Here is a 23,476-nt window from a genome sequence, read left to right as displayed (position 1 = left end):
TTTTATAGTACGTACTCACATATAGACATATGCATACATATGCAAAGGACATATCAAACTAACTAGGCTATAAGCAAAAAGTATTCATGTTATAATGTTGTGTGTATTCAGGTGTTTTAAATCCTGTTGCAGGATTTTCTTCAGCTATTTAAGTCAGTGTTACATAATAATCATAAAATTCGTAATAATAATAATCGTAATAATAAGGAAGAAATTAATACAAATTTAAAACTCCAATATAAAATTATACATTTAATTGATGTATGTAGTTGTGGTTTTTTATGCAACAAACAGCATAACTGGAATAGTCTTAGCCAACCAGTGATGGCGATTTCGAGTGGTCTTTTGCTTTATAATAGTTTGCAGACATATCTCGCTGATTATTCATGTATGTAGACATGTGTGAAATTGCACTAAAACTAAACGCTACAACATTTAAACATTGGATACATTCATTCGTCTTCTAGTAATGAATATATAGATATATTATCAAAAATTTTAGTAGCTCTTCCTCAACCCAATTCAGGTTTGGCTTTTTATTTAAAATACATTAAATATTTTCTTATATAAGAAAATATAAAAATGGTGCTACCTGTTGTAACTAAATTTTCTTCTCTGCCTTTGTTATTTTTATTTTTCCCCTTCTATAATAGTAAAAGTAATTTTTAAATAAATTTGTTTAGTCTTTTCATTTTCCATGTGTGCTTTAGTTAACACTATACATAAGTCAAATATGTATAAATAGCAAAATCAATATATACTTTTCTTACTGAAACTATAGCCGACAACAACAGCGATCTGTGGCTCTGCACATGTCTCATATCAAAATATATATTGGTGTAAAAATTTGGCAATCTTGCTCTTGGATTTAATCTCGACCAGTGGGCCTGATGTGACTGCTATCGTGGCTTTGGTTTTTAGGCACATGATTTCAGAACTTACAATAAGGATCTTATCTCTAGAATATATATATATCTAATACTAAATATGTAAAACTTGTTTTGCCAATGGTAAAAGATTTCCGTCTTAGTTATCAATTGTCAATGCTCTCCGCGCAAAAGCTCCATTAGCAAATTGAAATCAGCTCCATCGCGAGTCTTGATCGTCAACATCTCCTTGCCAAGCTGTTGAAAATCATATTATAAGTCATCTGGTTATAATATTTGCATATTACTGTGGACGGCAGTCCACGTAGTGACGAATCGACTACTATATAATACATATACAAAATATTTAAAAGTTCTAGTTAAAAAAGAGCTTTGATTGACCCCTCATTTGTTGAAATCCGATTCTCCGTTCAATATATATGTTTTTTAAACAAGATTTTGGGAAATTTTTTAAAATGAGCATTTTTGTCGTTTTATATTTCTGTCTATTTGTCTATGTGAAATCCTGATAACTGACATTATCTACAACTTACTTATTCGGAACGCTTTAATAGAAAATAAGAGGGTAGGTACGAGTACATATTTTGATAGAGCGAGAATGATAGAGAATGAGTACATTATAGATACTGTATTTTCTTAGTTGAATAGAAAATCGGTTTAAAAACTTTTGTATGTTGATCTCGTAACAGGCATTGGGTTTGGATATGTACATCTCGATCCACACTCAACACTCACCTGGCACGTTCTCTGCAAATCAGGGATGCGTAGCAAAAGCTCCCCAAACTTTGACGGCGTGTCGGGATAATGTGCCAGGGTGTAAGCTTGCAAGCTCTGTAATGCTTTTTCCTGACACTCGCGCACCTTTACCGCCTCCTGTAACTCTGTCGTATCTAAGATGGCAAATATTCTTGGTTAACTAAACTAGTAATATATTTAAATTTTACCTGACTGCAACAGCACAATAACTTTCATGGCAACATATTCGTAGCGATCAACGCGCAATCGCCTTAGGTGATCTGTTAGGTTGAGCATCCGTTCAATGCAAGTCTGAATCAAATACAGTGGGGTTAGGGCTTAAAGATACATTTCTAAACCGGTTACTCGTAGGCCAAAAGGTTATACCAGATTCGTTGAAATGTATGTAACAGGTTGAAGGAAGCGTTTCCGACCATATAAAGTATATATATTCTTGATCAGGACCAATAGCCGAGTCAATCAGGCCATGCCCGTCTGTCCGTCTTAGGAAGTATAGAAGCTAAAAGGTTGAAATTAAGCATACAGATTCTAGAGACATTCCATAAGCCAGAGTCCAGTTTTCGGGCTCATGTTGCCACGCCCACTCCAACGCCCACAAACCGCATAAATTTGTTTTAATTTTATTATTTTTATCCCAATTTCTACCAATATTTCTAAAAATATTGATATTTTTCGTTTACACTTCCAGCTGAGTAACGGCTATCTGATAGTCGGGGAACTCGACTGTAGCATTCTCTATTGTTTAAACTTGATTCGTATAAGAACAATTCGTATAAGAAGACATTTCAAATCCATTGGAAAAATATAACATATAAGAGAAAGGACTTCCAACCCTATAACGTACAAATATATATAAATCAAGCCGAGTCGATCTGGCCATGTCCGCGATTTGCGTTTTGTGGGACTAGAGTGGTAGTGGCCAAACTTTGACTTATCGAAAAAAAAAATGAATGAAATATAGAAAGATGAAAAAATGAATCACCAAATTTTTCAGAAGTGTGAAAGTAAACGTTTTGGGCGGTAATCTTCTGAAGCAAATATGTGTTGTGTTTGCGTTACTAAATTCTGCATGCTTAATCTTAATCATGGGGTCGCGAGCGCTGCTTGATACCTGTTAAATATTTTTCAACCAATCTATTAAATCGTTTTACTGCGCAAGTAATATAAATAATTATATGTATAAAAAGTTATAAAAATTAATTTATTTTTTATCTAGTTGAGTAAAAATGTTATATCAATTAAATAGGTATATCCGACCTAAATTTTATCTGACAGTTTTTGTCAACGCATAAACAAGTTATGTATTCAAAGTTCGCATAAACTTACCTGCAAGCCATTTGATTTGGCCTGCGAAAGGGTTATCTTCCTGCCTTGTGACATTTTAATCTCTCCAGGAGTATCAATTGATCTAAAACAGCAGGAGAAGAGCAACAGCTCGCACCACGAGTTAATGAGCAAGCAGATTTGGTCATCGATCTGGAATGTTAGGCATGGTGGTTAACAAAACTTGATGGAATCTGAAATTAAGTCATACGAACCGAAATGTTCTTAAAAAGCGGCAAGCTCTTGCACCATTTGACGATCTTATAAAGACGGTGATCAGCCACGTTGCAGAGATGAGCGATTAGATCAGGATTGGCATTCTCGCCATTGGACGAGAGACCAGCACTAGCCAGTAGTGGATTGGTAAGTTGTGCATGGGCGCCTGAGGATGTGGCTGACGATGACGACGAAGAAGAGCTGCCAGAGGCGAATGCGGACAATGGTTGGTTGATGCGGGCCAGCTCTGCATCGGTATACTGCCACAGATGCTCTACATCCATGATTTCCTGAATGGGTCGAGAAAAAATTGAAAATATGGACTAATAGAATTTGGTGCACGAATAAATTTCTTGTTAAAATATTTCCTTATTCACAATAATTGTTTCTGTTATTGTGTTAGCTTTAAAAAATGCCAACTTGTAGAGCACCCCATATATAATAAGTTTAATAATTAAATAAAAAACAATGTATTTTGTATTTGCACCGGTGCAAGTTTGTATTACCTGCAGTAGTGGTGGTACGCTTCCCGTTCGGAGGCTTTGCTTGCCCGTCTCCCCCATCTCTTCCGACTTGACCGATGTTTCTCCCAAATTAGGGCTGGCTGGAAGAGAGGAAGAGCAGGGAATGGGTACACCTCCAAAGCCATTTAGTTGATGTAGTCGCTGGTGCGGTTGCTGATGACTTGCCACTGCTGCTGCGGCGGCAGCTGCTGCCGCTTGATCAGGACTAAGCAGCGGACTGAGCATTGAGTTGGGCAGCGTGTAGGAGCACTGGTATGTGGAGCGGCCGCCACGGGTTCGATCCTCCCGAATCGCTTCTAGTTTCATTCCCTTCTGCAGACACTTCTCGAAGCGGCAGGCGGGACATTTCTTGCGCGTGGAGATGCTGACCTGACATGGTCCACCACGGACGCACACGTAGTTCTTGCGGTTTTGCACGGTGCGCTTGAAGAAGCCCTTGCAAGACTCGCAGGAGAAAATCCCGTAATGAAATCCGCTGATCTTGTCACCGCAGATGGGGCAGGGCGAGTTGATCAACTGCTGACGTGATATGCCCGCCGGAGATGCGGGGTGCGAAGATCCTAAGCCCACTGTATCCAGATTGCTAGAGTCCATACTCAGGTTCTGCGCCTCCTGCACACTGGACGGCGCAGTGGATGCGGCTTCCACCTTCATCTGGCGGTAAAGACCATGGTGGTTCCCATAGAGCGTGCCGGCGGGTGGGGCATGACGCGCTTGAATGGGTGAGTGCGTGGGACTGAATTCGGAGCTATAACTGTAGCAGCTACTGTGCGAGGCGTCGCTGTTGTTGCGGCTCAGAGACGGAGTGTAGGGGGCGTGGCGCGACGTCAGAGGCGACTGCGAGGGGGAGCTGTGCGTGTAGACGGAATGTATGGCGGAGTCGGGACTGGGATTCGTGGGCAGTGGTAGGTGGCCTCCACTGCTGGACTTGCTACGTGCAGCCAGTAGTGGCGAATTGTCTCCCAGAGGCGGTTCGAACTTGAGATTGATCGGATCACTTTGAGTCGGGGCCAATTTTAATTTTGTGGCAGCGTGATGTTGTGTGTTGGACTGGGGGTAACACTTTCCTTGAATCTGCATCTCGCCTGCAATGTTCTCTAGCTCGGTTTTTATCGGTTGTAGTGCGCAGTCGGGTTGTGGGGGTGCAACAGCAGGGACCGCCTCACTCTTAATTGTGGGCTCCATTTCCATCAGCTCTTCGCCCCCGTTGACCTCAGTATCGCTCAGCTCGCCCTCCCAGGACATTGGACGAGGACCATTTTTGTCCGCCGCCGTCCTTCGCCGAACCTTCAAGTTCTCAATACTCGCCAGCTCCTCCTCCGAGTCGGACTCCCTATGATTTGATTGTCCACTGAGTGGAATGCGCAAGCTACCGTGAACGTAGTTTGCGATAACCGGCACCATGTTTCCGTTGGGTGACGGTAGTTCGTCTAGTTCGCACTTGATGTTTGTCACGGACACGTTGTGCCGGGAGCCAGTGGCTCCGGCTCCTCCGGCGGAGCTTCCCAAAGTGTTCGTCGTAGTCGCGACTGTGGTGGTGCACATGTTGACCGGTATTTGATAGCCGTTGCTTCCTCCAATAGGACCACTTTGCTGTTCCGCTTTGATGCTGGACATGTTTGGCATCTTGTTTAATTACCGATTTCTTATATTTTATTTATTTATCAAAGACTATTTCTCAGTTGTGCAATTTGTAAAAGTTTGAGAGGTGTCGTTGATGCAGTTCCATTGTGTCGTAAAACTTGAAAAATCAAACGAATTGTAAAAGGTATATTAACTTTCAATCAACGATAAGTAGTTGTAGGGGAAAGAGATAAATTAAAAGCTAAAATGGGTGACTATTTATAATTTAGTGTGCCATTTTTAATAAAGCATATTAAAAAAATATAATTCAAAAGACCTTAATACCCATTGTTTGTCGAAAAAAGCTTACAGTAAACATTATTAGGCCTCTCAAGATCATTAAAATAGCTATAGGTAGAATGTTATAGTCTAGTTTTTCGATTAAGTTAGTCAGGATTAATGTGTTAATTAGGGCCTAATACTTGGTTGGATAGCCTTTGTTACCCAGCACAGCTTTACACCCACGCGGCATGGAGTCCACCAGGTCCTAGCAACTTTTGGGAGGAATTTTTACCATGCATCCTTCACAACTTCCCAAAGCTGAGCCTTAGACGTTTGGGAGTTTATCGTCACATATTGTTTAATGTCCCCCTACAGGTTTTCAATAGGGTTTAAATCGGGAGATTTTGCTGATTGTAATCTGGGATCGAAAAAGACAGAAGAGATTGACAAAAAAAAAAATAGAAAATTTTGAATTGTTCATTAAAAGAAAACTGCCCGAGTGTAACGGACAACTAGACCGATTTATTTCCAAACATACTAAGTGGATGACGTCTTAGATAACAATTCTTGTTATGGATTTTAAAAACTCCAAGACGCCGAAACTTATCTTACCAAAATGCAGGAGGAAGATTAAAAAGGAAACTGGCATCCAATCTGGCAAGTGAAATTGATCACAGCACAAATCTTTTGATTCATGCATCAACTGTTTCTGCTAGAAAAGAATGCGGGAGGGACGTTGCCTTTGTTCTTAAAGAAACTTTACAAACACCAGAATTTGAAAGCGGATCGATGCAAATTCAATGGCAAAAACCAACTCCTTTTTCACCAGATGAAGCTCTAGCTTATCTCCTGGAAAACACGTTGACAAAACATCAATATATAAGCACTAGGCTTTTAAATAAAAGCCATAACAGCGACATATATCCGCCCTGTAGTGAAGTGATCAAAGCAAAATTACTGTGCCGACCAGAGGGTGTAGAAGTAATGGAAAATACTGCTCAAGTGCTATTGCAAAATCTCTTGGATCATACAGCGCTAAGATTAATTAAGTTGCAATCTGATGTTTTCAAGCAATTTCCAGATATCTTTAAAATCAAATTCATTTGCAGCTACGAATTTGATGGGACAACTGGTCATAGTGCTTACAAGCAGAAATTTGAAACTGAAGCACTTGGCACACCAATTTCTGATCAATCTTTATTTATAACTTCTGTCATACCCATACAAATTATAGAATCGTTTAATCGGCATATCTGAATTAATAGAGCACCGCAGTCTATTCGATTTTGCAGGCCTCTGAAAATTGAGTTGATAAAGGAAACTGCTGATGATGGACAAAAATCAGTTAGATAATCAAATTAATATTCTTACGCCATTCACTTATATGTACATAAATGTGATGAAACTCGTGACATAGAAGTTACCTATGAAATGCATATGACACTTATAGATGAAAAGTCCTAAACGTTTGCACCAAAAGTAAAAGTTTTACAATTTGGGGTAAGTCCACTACATGCTTGGATCCGAGATAAAAAAGTGGCATATAAAAGGAGATTACAAGGTTAAAATGAGTATCAGAAAAAAAAATATCCATGAGGAACTGTGGAGAGAAATTGGCCTTCGAGTAAGCATGCCGCAGCAGAATGGCAGCGGCAATACGACAAGAAGAGCTTTCGCAAGTACCAAATTCTCGTCGATAACCAACTTCAACGAAAATCTTTTGGAAAAGTTCCACATTATTTTAATAGCAATATCGTCCAACTATTTTATAAATTCCGACAAATTTCTTTCTTTTTGCGACATAACTTTTCAATTATATATGCAAACATATCCATGGTATCCTATGTCACCAACGATCCATAAAGTACTGGTCCAGGTTTGATTTTGTTATAACGAACTATGCATCGATTTTTTATATTTGTGGTTTTACGTATAACACCACAGTTTTCGGGCTTCCATTCATATTTAATGGCATTGGATACCATTTTGGTTTTCATTCAAGGTTTTCTGAATATCTTTAAATGTTTTTCATTCCTTTTTTAGCTTAAGAATTAACATTTTTTTCTCCTGGGAGCATTGTTGTCCTCTACCCTATAAAATTTAATTTTTTTTAAGTCATTGCCCTTTTAAATATACGAATTAACTTAACCAAAATCACTTTTTAGAAAATATTGATAATTTCGGGACTTTACGTTTACGGTTCTAAAGAACAGTCTAAATATTGTGAATTTGCTCAAGAATGTAAAGAAAGAAGGTAACATGCCTGTTACTCGTAGAGTATGTAACAGAGAATGTAACAGGCAGAAGAAAGCGTTTCCGACTATGTAAGTATATGTCGCAATACGAATGTATTTTGACCACTGTACGTGTCTGTCACATTATTAACATGGTTAGACCACTGCGCTTGCAAGACGCAGCTGCGCAATAAGTTTGGTATATTGTGAGGTCATTCTTAGAATTTGACTACAACGTAGAATATGACTGGCGCCAAAGTACCGTTACGAGTGAGGTGACGGCGTTGTCGCGCTGTCGCCAAGTGTAGTCCAGCTAGGGTGTGTAAAGGATAGATCGATGCGTAGAAAATACGATCAGTTGCATACAGACGATCGCGCACGCCGGTTGGAATTCGCTTCACTCGAAAAGTTTATTTGCCAATATGGAAGATCAGGCGCAAGAAAATGCCAACGCTGCGACATATATATATTCTTGATCAGGATCAATAGCAGAGTCGATCTAGCCATGTCCGTCTGTCCGTATTAACGTCAAAATCTTAGGAACTATAAAAGCAAGATGGTTGAGGATACATACATATTCTAGAGACACAGACGCAGCGCAAGTTCGTTGACTCATTTTGCCACGCCAACTCTAACGCCCTCAAACCGCCCAACACTGCCTCGCACAGAAAGTAGAAAAAAAATGTATTATTATATTTATTTAATTCTATCGGTATACCAAAAACCCTTTGGCCACGTCTCTTCTCAAACCTACAAAACGGTCACGGCCACACTTTTAAATAATTTTTAAATTTTGTCCCATTTCACTCCATAATTTCTATCGATACCAGAAACATTTTGAAATTTCGCGTTCGCATTCCCAGTAGCTGATTAACGAATTAACCATTCTCTCTTGTTTAATAATAAATAGTCTAGGTTGTTAGTATTTCGGCTACTTCTCAAAACCTAAAGCGCCTAGCAACAAAAAGAAAGGCCGATAATGGAATGTTGAGAGCCCCGACAACAATAAGGTTAATGCCACCTACTGCCACCCTTTCTAGCGACCTTTGCCGACCATATAATGACACTTGGGTTTGTTGGGTTCACTCACGAGCCGCCCTCAAAGAACCGCTCATAAAGGTATGAGCATGTGGGGTTTTTGGTTCATTTAGTTCTTATCAGCCCTACTAGTTCCCTTTTGCTCGCTTGCAGCTCTCCATCTCTCTTCTTCCTTGTCTATCTGTCTCGCTCTGCGCACATACAGCAGCTTAAGAAATATATACAAATCTTCGACAATGGCCAACAACGAAAAATGTCATCGACCCGCGTCAATGGAGCGGCGAAGCAATGGAGCAATCGGCCAAGCGAAAGAGTCACATGGTAGATGGGATGAAATTATAATAAATTTAAGGTACAATAACCCACCGACAAGCAGTAGTGACCCCGGATTTTTGTGATAAATGTAGTATTTACAATTATATTATATACCATAAAACCTGAGGTTACTTTGATTAGAGAGAATACTGCAAATAGGATAGCGAGTAAGATAGGCATGTATAAGCGCCTTATAACTTCTTAATTACAATGGAATGGCTTGATAGCTTTGGTCAGTGATCAAAAATATACACAATTAAGCTTTTACATAGTACATAGCTTTCAACGAATGTAATGAAGCTGCACAGAAAAAACTAAATTGTACTTGATTAAAGTAAGTGCGTACTAATTCAACAAGATCTGAGCTTAAGATGACTATTAAGTCTCATAAATTTTGTAATCAAACAAACCATCACATCAGAGATGTTAAAGTGCACTGAATGCTTGGTAACTTAATAAACGGTGTAGTGTGTTCCAGGAACCAATTCTAATAAATCAAAATACTAAAATATATTCTTTCCCCTCGCTAAAATTGTTTAGCGAAGACAAAAACCCACGCACTGCACAAAGACAAAATCGAGATAGCGACAGAGAGGGACATTAAAAAAAAGCCCGCTGGGGAAGAGAGAGCGAACGAGTAAAAAGCGACGCGCAGAATAAGCAAAGGACGACCTTCAAATAATGTTGAATTTTGTACGCAAACGACCTTGCACAAACCAACAACAACCATAGCGACGACGGCGGCGGCGAAGCAAACCACGAAGAAGAAGACGCAGCACCGAAGTCAGCTCCACACACACCCGCGAGAGACACACATACACAAAGTAAAACGTACACATGCGCTGCCGGCACACAAAAGATGGGGCAGACAGAGAAGAGAGATGGCGAGAGAGCGCTTAGCGCTCGCTATCTTTTTTTGTGGTTTAAGAAAGAACAGAAATACTCTTGATGATGTATGTATGCATGTGCGAAATTGGCAGAAAATAAAATAAGCAAAATTGTCTTTCCATATACATGCATATGTTTGTAAATGCATACAAATATGAATAAAGAAATAGGAATAAGATTGACTCTCAGCTAAAGTTGCGTGGGAGCGCCGCAAAGGAGTTTCGTCAGGGGACGGGAAAGGTGCAGGCAAAGGGTGAGCGGTCAGCACTCGCTTTATGCTGATTTTCGTACTCTGTCTTTCAGGAACTACTCGTGCATATGTATGTACACACATTCGTCAATACTCATGATGATGGCCCGACAAATGCAGCCAACCATGGTTTCGATAATGGCTTCTCTTTTCGGCCTCTCGGTTTCCGGTTTTTACCCTTGTCCCTCTCGTAGTTGTATCCCGAGGATAGAACTGTACCCATACAGATGGGGCCTCGTTGTTGTTGCTCACGAATTAAGAGCACCATCGGGCGGAAGTGTTGTTACACTTGGAGCTTGTTCTTCATGCAGCGGTACCGATTGATGGAACCCAAATATAATTGAGCGATTCCTGGTGTAGCATTGGGTCTTGCACAGGAGAAAAGGATTTTAAAAGCCATGCGACCGCATGTACAAAATTAATATTGATCATTTCGAGACTTTACGATGGACAAAACCAGAGACTGCTATTCTTATGAACAGCCTAAAAGTGGTGAATTTGCTCAAGAATGTAAATAAAAAAAGGATAACATGAAAAACTGACGGGATTTTCTTTTTTTCTATATCTATACATTCCATTTTACAAAAATAAGTGGAATAAAAAGTAGATTCCAAAAAGGGACATGGAGAAATACATTTGTGTTTCTTAGTTTCCATCGCACTGCTATTTTTTTGAACACAGCTGTACATAAGTGCATGCACGTATTGGAAGAAAAGATGCATTTTTATTGACCATTATTGCACGCCCATCTACATATAACACTAAGACCAAATTCCAAAAAAAAGCCGCGGAGCCATAAAAATTGACGAAAGATCTATGATTCACTACATCAATCGTAGTATCTTGCTGAGCTATGTACATAAAGCTTAGTAACCAGTACGGCATTCCAGAACTCAGGAATTCGAGCTCAGTAAAACCCACCCACAACGTTCGTTGTTTGTTGTTTATTGATTTTTTTTTTCAGGGTCTGACTTTGACAGCACGTCGAAAGCAACTTCAACTCCGCGGATAACTCCTCATAGCGTTGTGCTAAAAGGGGTTGACCTTGGGTTTTTTTTTTTTTTTTTGTATTCTTTTTGTGTTCGCGGAAATGTGTTCCCTCAAAATTAAAATGGCGTACTCATCGGACCTGTTCTGAGTTTGTGTTTTGTGTGGGGGGAAGTTCATGTCAATAATATCCATGACATTGACATGCTTTGTGGAGCACAAGCTTCGGGGGTAGGACTTCTCGTTTATTTTCTCCCTTACAACTTCGGTCCTCTTCAGTGGGGGTGGTTAATGTCCCTGTGGGCGTCGGATTTTGCCCACTAAATAGGAAGTTGGTTTTAATTATGCGTAACATAAAAGCGGTAAGCAGGCGACTGGGGTTGGTGGGTTGTTGTAATGGAGGACGACACCCTACATAAATAGGGAGAGCATCGGAAGTGGCCAGATTCTGTCGATGGCTTATAACCTAATTTATTGCTTAACTTTAAGTTAGCTTGTGGGGAAAAGCAAGTTTACTAATTCGCCTTGAATAAGCTGCGTGCCATCCGATTCGATGTAAAAAAGTTCAGTTCGTTATTTAAGGAGGTCGAAAAGAAATACGCCTTTGAAAATCGAATGATACCGTATTATTAGTATAATCATATTAGATATATTAAAAATCAATTATCACAAAGCTGCCGAAAATATCTGGTGCAGCTGCAGTAAGAATTACCTCCTAGGATATATGTACTGCTCGGACACACTGAGCTGTCACAGATACAGATACGGTTACACACACCTTTCGCCAATTGACAAAATAGAGCCAGGCTTAGTCTATGATTATGGCTTAGAAACAAACCAATATCTGGTTTGCTTAAGACCAGGTATATGTATTTATATGGGCACAACAATGGCAATGAGGCAACATTTTGCGAGTTTAACGGGCTTTTGATTAATCACCGCGACTGGGTTTGTAAAGGGGCCAAGACGAGGCAAGTCATTAGCATAATGTGCAACAGAAGTTGGCTTGCGGAAAATGGCAAACAAATTGCAAAATTGTGCTGTAAAAGCCAACAGGTTAGACATGACACAGAAGTACGCTGTAGGGCAACTCAACGCCTTACATTTTCAATGCACAATTAAATAGGGTAGCGTATAAATACAGTGTTGCTTCAATTTCAGTTTCAAGGATGCATATTCACGTTTTACACAAATAATTCAACTCTCTGAGCCAAGTATGACTGAAACCAAAACCTTTTTATCTGCTAGTAAGGGGTACAGCGTTATAAGTTCTCAATGTAAAAATACATTCGCAAACAACTAAAGTAACTTGGTTTTCAACAGGTGCGTTTCTCATCAGAGATCAATATGGCCACTGTTGCCTTGTAATAGCAAACATTTTAAAAATGGCGTACAAAGTATATAGAAAACCGGTACCAATGCAACAATACCACTGAAACAAATTTTTTAGAAAAGTGAAAAGTAAGTATTAAAGAAGAAATAACGTAGTGTTCCTTTCAATGGACTTTAAAGTGTTGACTTTTAACTAATCGACATTGGAGAAGAATAAGTACACGAAATTTATATTTTCACGATATCCAACGAAGAAGTCATCGGTTTGTTAGTGAAAAATCTTCCCTATGATTGGCTTAAATCATTTAGAATGGCAGTTAATTATATTCCCAGTGTACTTTGCAAGTAGTTCAAAAACGCAGTGAGCTAAGCGAACAAGTTTGGGCGCCTAGTACAGGAAACCAGAAGATAACTTTGTCAACGTTGCGCCGTGAATAGCAACCAGCGCCTGACCAACCTAACGACCTAGACGTATTCACACATAGTGTCCCCCACCTCCAGCATGACTCCACCTCATTGCGGAGGTGTCCTGAGGGATTCGGATAGCCGTAATGATGCAGGCGTCGTCCGCGTAGCAATTACAGTTTACCGTTCGACAAGCAGGAAGCGTTATGCATGCACATTTGTATTATTTTTTGATTTATCATTAGTGTTTATTTGCATTGTTAGGAGTGGTGCACATTTTCCCCGCTTTCCGCAGGCAGAGGATTTTTGCATTTCCATTTTCCGTCATCTGCGGCTTTATCAGTACTGAGACCTTCACTGAATCGCCATAATCGAGCTTCGCACACTATCAGTATCAATAAAAGATAACTGAAACTGGAGTGAGAAATCGTATTTCTCACGAAAGTTTATTTATAGAACTTGCCTTAGTATTTTTGTCAACTTGTTTGCAGCTGTCGAGGCTGTTTCGACAAAATAAAGGTCGTTGCGAATAGTGTGTATAGATACGGGCATTTTATCAAAAGTAGGCCGGCAAATCAGATTACGCTTACGGACCGATATCATCCAGCAGAGCTCTTAGTCGGCGCTAATCCCCTTCCTGGGTTAATTAGTTTTTTAAACACAAGCCCGACTCGATCAGAAGTGACCGCTGCATACCGCTGACTTACGTTGCTACAACGTAAAATTAAAATGTGGTATCTGTAAGCGTATTTAAATAATATATTAAATTATGTATTTGTTTCAAAATATATGGGCTTCGCCGCCATGGCGCATGCTGCCACAATTATTGGCAGAAGTTTTTTATTTGCGTTTATTTATTTAAGATCTGTCCGAGTGGACAATAACTAAATGGTTTGGCGGGTGACATTGACATAAGGAGATACTACATGTATTTGGGGGCGGGATTTTAATTTATTGGTTATTGTTGTAGTATATCAAGGGGGAGTTTCCTCATTAGACGTCTGCTGGTTTGGTTGTTGTCTATTAGGTTTATGGCGAGTTGATTGGGGTGGTTCTCGATCCTTTTCAAGTATCTCTCGCTGAGCCTGGAGACTTCGTCAGCGACTGATGGGCTTCCAAGTTCTTTGAGTATTGCTGTTTTCGTGGTGGGGATGCGTTTGAGTCAATTCTCAAGCACCTGTTCAGGAACCGCTGTATTCTGAGGAGGTTTGAGTGGCTAGTGGTAGAAGTGACGGATCAATTTTTTCTACATATGCGCAAATATCCTAATGCCTGATGTGTGCTGTGAAGCAAACATATTTCCATGTCTCTTCAGACAATTGATTATATTTCAAAATTTTTATTTAGACGGCATTTAAACTTATCCTAGCCAGTTGTCCTACAAAGCATTCAGTATTTCAGCGAAACATTGAACAGGCTTTGAAAAGCTTTAAGGTCCGAGTCTGCTGATGCATCGTCTACCGCCAGGTAAAGAAAACATTTCTTGCGTGCTTGCTCGTGGAACAGCAGCGACACTCCCTAAAGACCGCCCACCGGCACCGTGACGCACAAAATACGTGTCGCACGTTGACTTCTTTTACTTTTCTAAGCCCCAACACCAGCTACCAACTACTTTGGGCTTGTCTTGAGTTTGCCTCTCTCCTCATTTTAGTAGTTGGCCTGCTGAGCCCTCGGAACTCGTTTCACCAGATGTTGTTGCTGCTGGGTGGGCATTGCAGTTGCCACTGGCTGAGAATCTGAATACGACTTTGCTGGAGCGGCTGCGTGCGTTTAATTAATATCGAAAGCCAGATCGACGAAGCATACTTACATACATATGTATTTACTACGTACGCAAGGCCAGCCAAAATAAAAAATAACACAGATACTGCTGAATACAGAATTCCGCAACACTGGCATGTTGTTGTGGGACAAGGTGGTTGCGATTCGTCGTTGGTGCTGAGCTGCACTCCACTCTGCAGGCGTGTTGGAACTCAATCGCCGAGTAACCAACTAGTTTGCGCCTATTGAGCTTAAGCCAAGTTTACCAGGCTGTTTTTGGCAGTTTGCAATTTATGGTGTTTCTATGCTGTAATCGACAAACCGAAACGACTTCTTGTCACTTAGCCATTATAGTGGGAAAGATAGTGGGAAAGATAGCGTCATTCAAATTATAATAACAATAACATTAACATTACTATAAAACAGTAAAAAATTACTCACAACCATTGTTTCAGTTACAATAATGTAATAATAATTAGAGATGACAAAATTAATATATGTACACATTTATCTCGCAGTTTTCTGGGACTTTTTTGCACGTTAAAAGATAATACAAAACGTGGAGTTGAAGAAAATAAATCTCTATTCGATATGATTTTAAAAATTTAATGTATGTATATCATGTATATATATATATATATATATATATGTATATCATTAATTGAAATGCACAGTGAGAGACAACGAATCCCGAATATTTTTGATTCACTTCATATTATTGCCATTGGAGCTTAAGGACTAACATTGTATATCTATACTGGCTACATAACTACATGATTGGAATAAGGGAGCTCCTCTTGGCTGTTGAAGTCTCTATCACTGCATTCCAAACTTGTGATCAAAATTTTAAGTTTGCCCAATTCTCAAGATGCAAGGTTTGAAGATTGACACAAATCGTTTACAATAATTCTTCCATCCATTAATAATTTATTGGTATCGAAAAGTCCCGTTAAACCATTCGCATTGGCCCCGTGCTCTGGCTCCCCTCCTCGCTTTTTCTGCCATTGCCTCTGCCCTTTATCTCTCACTCTCTCGGTCGGCTGGACTCAGTTTGTCAACAGCAGCATGCGCGTACCTCCCCATCTTCTGCTCCTTCTTTAGCTGCAGTGGTATGTGTGTGTGTGCATGCGCTTCTATCCCCTCTTACAGTTCTTCTTTCTTCCCTATTACATTTTTCGGGCAAGGTCATCGCGAGATAAAGTCAACGGCCGCCAATGACCCTTCTCTCTCTGTCTTCTATCTCTCCGCTGACAAGGCTACGAATCAAAGAAGTTGGAAGGGGGCGGAGGAAGGTGGGTAAGCAAAGGCAGTCAGCATGACGTGTTTTTACTGTTCTTGGTGGCTCTGGCTCTCTCGAATTTCAACTTCGTGCCTTCCGCTTCTTCCTCACATTTGCTTTTATTTGAGTTTGAGTTCTTACGTCTTGGCAACAAGTCGTCGTGCTACTTCTTCTCTTGCTAAGGTTTGAACGTGTTTGGTCTTTCCTTTGTTCGCTTCTTTTGACTCTTATTGCCCCATCTTCTCTTCTTCATTATGTGCCTCGTCTCTTCTTCTTGATGTCTTGTTTTCCCCGCATACAATGATCTTTTTCTGCCTGTTTTCGAGCTTCTTTGTTATTTTTGTTAGATGTTCTTTATCGCGTAGTTTAGTTAGTTCCGAATTCAGTTAAATTATAATGTGGAACCGCTGGAATATCGATCTTGTAGAAACAACAAATTGGTTCCTCAAAGACCATAAAGGCATACCAAACTTACAGGAGTCGTCAAAAGTTTTTGGAAAAATGTAATTAGAGTATATTTAACATCCTGTAAAACAGCTTACACGTCTTTAAACAAATATTCCCTAGAACTATATGTACATCTGTATGTATGTACATATGCATGTGTTTACCTAATGGCATGAAATCATTGACTATTAACACATTTAAAGGTGATTTAAAAGGGTTTGGAATTTCAATAGGTTTAATAATATAATTAACTTTAATTTAAGAGGGCCTATTGGAACCTGCGTTTTAAACACCAAACGTTTAACTTTTATACTACGGGCCGGCGAACGGACATGGGCACATCGTCTCTGCTATTGGGACTGATAACTTATATATGGTCGGAAAAACTGTCTTCCTTTTTTCAACGAATCTCTAGTTTACCTATTTTCCATTAAAATTATTTCCCATTTACGACCCTGCGACACGGATTACTTACGAAATACGTACAATGATGAAATTTTAATTTACATACATATGTATGTATTTTATGTTGGTGTGTTCATGTTCATGACTCTGACCAATCTGTATTTTGAACAGCACTTTTTATATTGAAAACATTTAAGCACTTATTGATTATATTGTCCAATAAAATAAACACCAGTTTATGAACAGCAAAGAACGTTCATATACCTGTTAATCTGCAATCGACAACGGTAGTTGTAGTTTTTAAGGCTTCGGCTATCGCACACTTTCGAATGTACAATTTCCGTGATAATTTCTTCTGTAAACATTCTAGCACTCATACGGACAGACAGGACCGGATCAAATCGGATAGTGATTTTGATCAAGAAATTTTTGATTATGATTAGAAATTTTTAAAAATAAAAAGAAACAAAACCTTTAAAACAAAGTGTGTGGTGTGACAGTGTTAGTGTGAAACTAACTCGAACTCGCTTCAAGACTCTTCATGCGGAATATAAGCTTCCCCCAAAAAAAACATTTAATTTATTAGACAACTAAACTTTAGAGTTTAAAGTTAATTATAGTTTAATGTGCCAAGCACGAGTCGTACGTATGGCTTTAATATCACTCGATACTCTGAACGCGGGACTTAAAAATGCCCAGTACCTTTAAAAAGAACTAAAAAGAAACGTACAACGAGATGAAACACGTTTTTGCGAGGAACCATTGGTGGTAAGGGAGAAGTAAGTGGATCCAATCAAGAACCCCAACGAGAGGACTGAAGAAAATGCAAAGCAAACGAGGGCCAACTAAAGATACTGTGAAAATTGCTAGAAAAGATTTATATTCTACAAGTCCAATAATTAATTTTTTACTTATAATTAATATTTGGCCAAGATATTTCATACAATATTCAATAGAAACTTTCTGTATAACCAATTAGTGTAGATACACTTAATCGCATAGTCAAAATCCCAAATTGAAGGTAGCCCAGGCGTCTTCAGCTGATGGACGGCGGTAATATTTAAGTGGTTAGTCATCAGACAGAAGTATTTAGAGAAGCAAAATAACGCAGAAAAAGGAATGGAGAAGATCCCCAGATAGGTTCAATGTTTCCTTAGACCCGGCTGAGACTGCCTCTACGTCGCATTCGAATAGATTTTTAACAAATTTTAGTGTCTGGTTTTTTGCGTACTCGCGGCAGAAACTTTCAAGCTGTCTTGCCAGTCAAGAAGCCTAGCTTGAAGCTGAAAATCGAGTTTGAGTGAAATCCAAGATAAGGGGCTTTCAAAGACGCTTGTCTGTAGCCATACGCCAATCAATTTTTATCGTTCTGCCTTAATTTAATGGGATTTTTATCGATTTCTCGTTTTCAAACCAAAGTCGAGTCGAGACTGATACCAACAGAAAAGTCAGGCAGCTTCTTTTTATTCATTAAGTTATTCTCTATTCTTTGCATAAATAAATTCTGCTAATGGTCATAAATTTCGGCTGACCAGGCCTTTATGATGTTGAACCCCTTTTGCGATGCTCCCAAGGATATATTAGGTGACCTTCAGTGGTATAAATGAATAAAAATGATTTTTTTTTATATTTTGTAGACTCTACGCCCAGCAATTGAATTGACCGACGATTCAAAGGTGTTGATCATGTAAATTACATAGTCTTCAGCGACTATAGGAAAGTCGAAAATTGAGTGCCAATCTTTATTAAACCCGATACTCGTAGAGGAAAAGGGTATTCAAGGTTCTTTGAAAAGTATGTAACAGGCATAACAATGCGTTTTCGACCATATAAAGTATATACATAAATATTTTCTTGATCAGGGTCAATCCGAATCGAACTGGCCATGTCCGTCTGTCCGAATGAACGCCTTAATCTCAGGAACTAAAAAAAATAGAATGTTGAGATTAAACATGCAGCTTTCAGAGACATAGACGCAGCGCAAGTTGATTTTCAAATATTTCCACGCCCACTCTAACGCCCACAAACCGCTAAAAACTGACACGACCACACTTAAAAAACGTTTTGAATTTTCTTCTTTTAATTGTTTGAGTTGTCTATTTCTATCGGTATTCCAAAAAACTAGACCCAAGCCCCTTCTTACACCTACACAACGGTCACTCAATTTGTTATTTCAACCCAGAAAAATTAGGAGTACCAGGTATCTGATCATAGTCAGGGAACTCGACTATAGCATTTCCTTTGTTTTTTGTAAATGTTTAATTATATTTTTTTTTTTTAATATCATGAAATCTCATGTTTATACATAAATAATTGAATTGAATAATAGATTTAAGGGGAGACGTTTGAGAGTCAAGAGCAAAGGTGGAATTTCGTTTCTTTCGCAATCCTTTTAGCTGAGTACGGGTATATATTCGATTCGATGATGAGTCTTTTTGTTAAGTTAATTTATTTCAGAATCGGAATTGTTGTTTGTGCCATTCGTGCTTGGTAAAAGCAAATTTAAAATTCGCAAATTACGAAAAAATTCGGACAAATAATACAATTTTCCTGATATTCTTATCCAAGGCTAAAAAAATTCTATATAATATAGCGTAATATGATTGATAAGCAATTTTCAACTTATCAACGAGGTAACATTCATTTTCGGTTGGCTACAAAAGTTCAACAGCAGTCCGAAAATGCTGCCAATAGTTGCACAATCTTCAACAACAGTGGGTTGCTGCAAATGCAACCGCAGCAGCAGCAACATTTAGGCAACATGTTTCTCGGCTTTTTTCTAAGCCCCGCTTCACCTTCCACCGTCTGCTGAAAAGTGGCGAGTAAAGACAAGAAATCGGCCAAAGTGATCATGTTTATATAGACACGTATGTATAGACAAACCAAAAACGACAAAGGCTGCATACACACGACGGCTTGCGAACCAATGGCTGCACAGTTGTAGCAATCGGAAAAGTTGCCAGTTGCAAAAATCAAACAAAATGGCACAATTGCAACGAGAGGGCAACAGCAACGACAGGCAACTGCAGCAAATGGCTAAAAGCAGCAAGTAAAAACAAATGCATCCAGCCACCCCCGTCTCACTGCCCGCAGTTAATTATGGAGCTTATTATCAAGATACTTCAATAAGGCCACTTTCGGGAGGTCCATTAGGTTTTGATAGTAATACTATTAGGTTTTTATTACCCATTCATATTTCACTCGAGACATCACAAAGATAGAAACCTTTAAATGCACTTTCACACTTGAACCTTGGACTACTTCTATAGCTTACTGTAAGGATAAGAAAGACTTTTATCTTAGCTCTCAGAGCACATGGGGCTACATACATAAGTAAGCATGTCTGATGTTAAAGTTTAACAAAAAAAAAGTGCTGCTAATAATTATTAAAATTGTAAATTGTAATATTCTCTCCGGTTTAGAAAGAGTGGAATGCATATATTTTTATAATCTTTTTTCCTCGGAGTTCTTGGCGAGGTTACAACAAGGGAAACCTGCTGCCATGTTTTTGTACCTTTCAGTTGTATTTTTTACCGTAGACGATGGAACAAAGCAAACCAGTTCTCGCTACTTTCGCAGTTTGCCTGCTAGAATAAGAGAATAATTATGGTGAGGAGGTCAATGCTGCAATTGTTAACTGCTAATTAGCAGCCAGAGTCAAAGCCTGGGAGATAGACAGCATGTATCAATTTATGTATTGCAAGTGGGTGGTGCGCTGTCGAGGGAGAGGCTCGGATGGCCGGAGTGGGTATCGAGGCGGTTGGAACACCCGAACTCATATTCGAAAACCGGTTAACAGCTGGCAGCCAACTGACGAAAGAATGGCTTTGACGATATTCTTAAAAGCAAGTCAAAGACTTTACGAGTCTCAGATATTAAGGCGTATGGGTTGGGTTAATATGAATATGTGCATGCACGAAAACAGTCGCCAGAAGTACTTTTTTTTTTTTTTTGCAGAATTGGAGACCAGGCTTACCACTCAAGCCTGATAATTTATTGCCTTCTTCCACTCATTGCGTTTGTACGCATGGGCAAATCGCTAAATCAGTTTCCAGCCCTTGTAACCGCATCTCGGCGGCAGAATCGTCCGCCTTCAGCCAGAGTTATGACCCCGAAAGCTGTAAATTAACCTTTGAGGCCGCGCACATTTAAAAGAAGTTTAAGAACATAAACCAGCGTCCGTAGTGGATAATCCGGAGCCAATCAACTTCCAAACTCGCGGTCAACCTTCGGACAGACTGAATCCCAGCTTACAAAATAAAAAGAGTTGAACGGTAAGAAGGCACGGTAAGAACGGCTGATAGACACAAAAACAGCAAGCGACGCAGTCAAAATAATAATGAGCCCGACATTTAAAATGGTTTATGAGACAGCCCCTTCTGCGGCTCCTCGAAAGCACAAGACTTGGCCCAGCCGCAGCCTCATCAGCAGCGTTGTCAGCCGCAGAATTGGCGATTCTTCGATTTTTCTGGGTCAATCACCACGCGAAAGCAGAAAGAGCTGAAGACTGGGCCCAAGAAATGTGTAGAAGAGCTAGAGTTCAAAACGTGTCTTGGCCGTACTATTCAGACATGCATTGCCTTCCCACCCTCCGATTATCCCAGATCGAGACCGTCTCTGTTCTCCACTTCTTCGAGTCGTTGTCGAAACAATTTCCGGCGGCTGCACCGAGAAAAATATAACAATAAGTCCGTTGATCCGAAATACAAGCGAGTCTATACAGAGTCAATTCGGGAAGCTTAATGTTTTCTAGAACCGAACATAGCACATGTTTAATTAAATCCTTTATGGCGTCCTTTTTGCGCTTTCAGAGCTAGTAGACTTAAATGCCAAAGTAATGAGCCGGCCTAGTTCGGGGCATAAAGCCTCTGCCACATGAAAGTAGTTCAAGTGCTCAACGACCCCGTTACATTTCACTGCTTATGAATTGGAAGTGGCCCGGGCAGTCAGTCCGTCAGACGACACTGACTTCCCGATTTGGACGTTAATTAATTTGTTTTGATTTCAGGGGTTCGAATTGCCAACTTTGACTCTGTATTAGCGGGTTAGGAATATTAAGCGCTTAAATTGGGCGCCTTGATATACATAATTTTTGGATCTTTGAATTTAAAGCACAAAGGAATATTAAAGCACTTAAAAAAATGTTAATTTTCACAGACCTTATATTGCCCAGTTTTCACAAGTTTTCTTTTGAAATCACATCAAATTATATCATGAGCAATTATGGGAACATTTTGTTTTTAAAAAAGGGAGATTATCTTACCATTTAAAAATAAGTAAAAGTATTCCAATTGTCCCTTTCTCAGTCTATCAAGATTGTTGTGTATTTCCGTTGCTGTGTTGATAAGATTTGTCACCCAAAAGCCAGTTGGGATTTCACGTTGTACTCGTTTTGTTCGACTCACATTCTAGTCACATTTTCATAAAGAATTTGTTTAATTTGCGTGCACATTCTGCGTATAACATTTCTTGTGCAATATGTGCCCGACTGGAAGCCACTCAATGCCAATCGAGGAAATAATTGCACGACAAATATCGGATTTTTCACCTGTGAATTAATAACGGTAAATTACTCATCCAGCGGCGCGGCGGGAGCACTTGTATGGGTTAACAAGCGAGCAAGCAAGGCAGCGAATTGACAATAAAATAAACAAAATGCAGCCGCGAAAAATCGACGAAACTTGTTGAAGCTGAAAACGCGGAAACTGTTGCAAGCGAATCGAAACCAGAAAAACTTTTCTGCACACTCTGCCCAATCAGAACCAACACTCGCACTCTTCTCTCCCACACACACAACCCCAGCACTCTACACGCACAGGTTCTGCTCTTGCACTTGCCCCTTTCTACTGCTTTCTTTGAGTCTTGGGTTTTATTTTATACGACTGCGGCGCTCTTGTTGCGTTTTCCTCACCTTTCGCAGAGTTTATTGACATTTTCAGTGTTCGCTTTGTGCGCTGCTTTCTTCGTGCGCAATCTCTTTTTTCTCTCGCCAGTCTGTTCGCTCTTTCTCTCTTTCCCTTTCTTCTCCCCGCTCACAACACTTGCTTTTTTGTTTACAATGGAACGCTCGCACACACACACTGGTATTAGGGCCTCTCACACGCACACAGTATAACCTTCAATTTTATCTTATTGCGCGCGCCCCAGTCACTCGTTATTCTTAACCTTTGCCGGAATTAGCATTTGCTTTGGTTCGCTGCTGCAGCTTTAAATCCCAATCAATGCCTTTGCACTGCTGGTGTCGTTAAAAATCCACATTCACCTCGACGCCTCTTTCACACACCCATACACGCAGCCACGAACGACCTTTGCGGTGCGAGCGAGACAACCCGCCACAAAAAACTCCACTGCTGCTCTCGTTCACCCGTTGTGCTGACGGCGAAAAGGTTTTCAAATTAAGTACATACATATGTTCTTAATCACTTATTCACGGATTTAACTACACTTGCCACTGTCGGCGCTACCACTCTTTTTCGCTCACAGCATGAACGGTGTTTTCCGCTCGAATCCGATTCCACAACCGCTCGAGCGATCACACGACGCAACACAGTCCCGCTCGCGATGAAATAGCAAAATGTTTGTTT

General features: G+C 39.8%; 1 protein-coding gene and 2 long non-coding RNA genes across 4 annotated transcripts; 2 read left to right on the top strand and 1 right to left on the bottom strand.

The window, feature by feature from the left end:
* Window positions 1-83: 83 nt before the first annotated feature.
* On the bottom strand, window positions 84-23,476 carry LOC117138530 (nuclear hormone receptor FTZ-F1 beta). 2 transcript variants are annotated; one of them, XM_033300679.1, is made up of 8 exons: window positions 23,374-23,476; window positions 22,156-22,440; window positions 3,689-5,447; window positions 3,182-3,472; window positions 2,970-3,119; window positions 1,832-1,934; window positions 1,623-1,777; window positions 84-1,124 (listed from the first exon to the last, which is right to left on the bottom strand). In XM_033300679.1, exons 3-8 carry the CDS (start codon window positions 5,330-5,332, stop codon window positions 1,041-1,043), a joined length of 2,427 nt encoding a protein of 808 aa, XP_033156570.1. In that variant the 5' UTR covers window positions 5,333-5,447; window positions 22,156-22,440; window positions 23,374-23,476; the 3' UTR covers window positions 84-1,040. The 2 variants fall into 2 exon arrangements, with proteins under 2 accessions (XP_033156570.1, XP_033156562.1); XM_033300671.1 differs by having other exon boundaries at window positions 23,300-23,472.
* LOC117138546 lies at window positions 8,606-10,814 on the top strand. Its single transcript, XR_004459209.1, has 2 exons — window positions 8,606-10,266; window positions 10,330-10,814. It is a non-coding gene; the product is annotated as an uncharacterized LOC117138546 (long non-coding RNA).
* Window positions 16,396-17,016, top strand: LOC117138552. The gene is made up of 3 exons (XR_004459210.1): window positions 16,396-16,543; window positions 16,608-16,690; window positions 16,751-17,016. It is a non-coding gene; the product is annotated as an uncharacterized LOC117138552 (long non-coding RNA).

The sequence above is a fragment of the Drosophila mauritiana genome, chromosome 2L, assembly GCF_004382145.1.
Source record: "Drosophila mauritiana strain mau12 chromosome 2L, ASM438214v1, whole genome shotgun sequence".
Lineage (NCBI taxonomy): Eukaryota > Metazoa > Arthropoda > Insecta > Diptera > Drosophilidae > Drosophila > Drosophila mauritiana.
The sequence above is the reverse complement of the archived record's forward strand: the minus strand, read 5'-3'. Positions and strand labels throughout refer to the sequence as shown.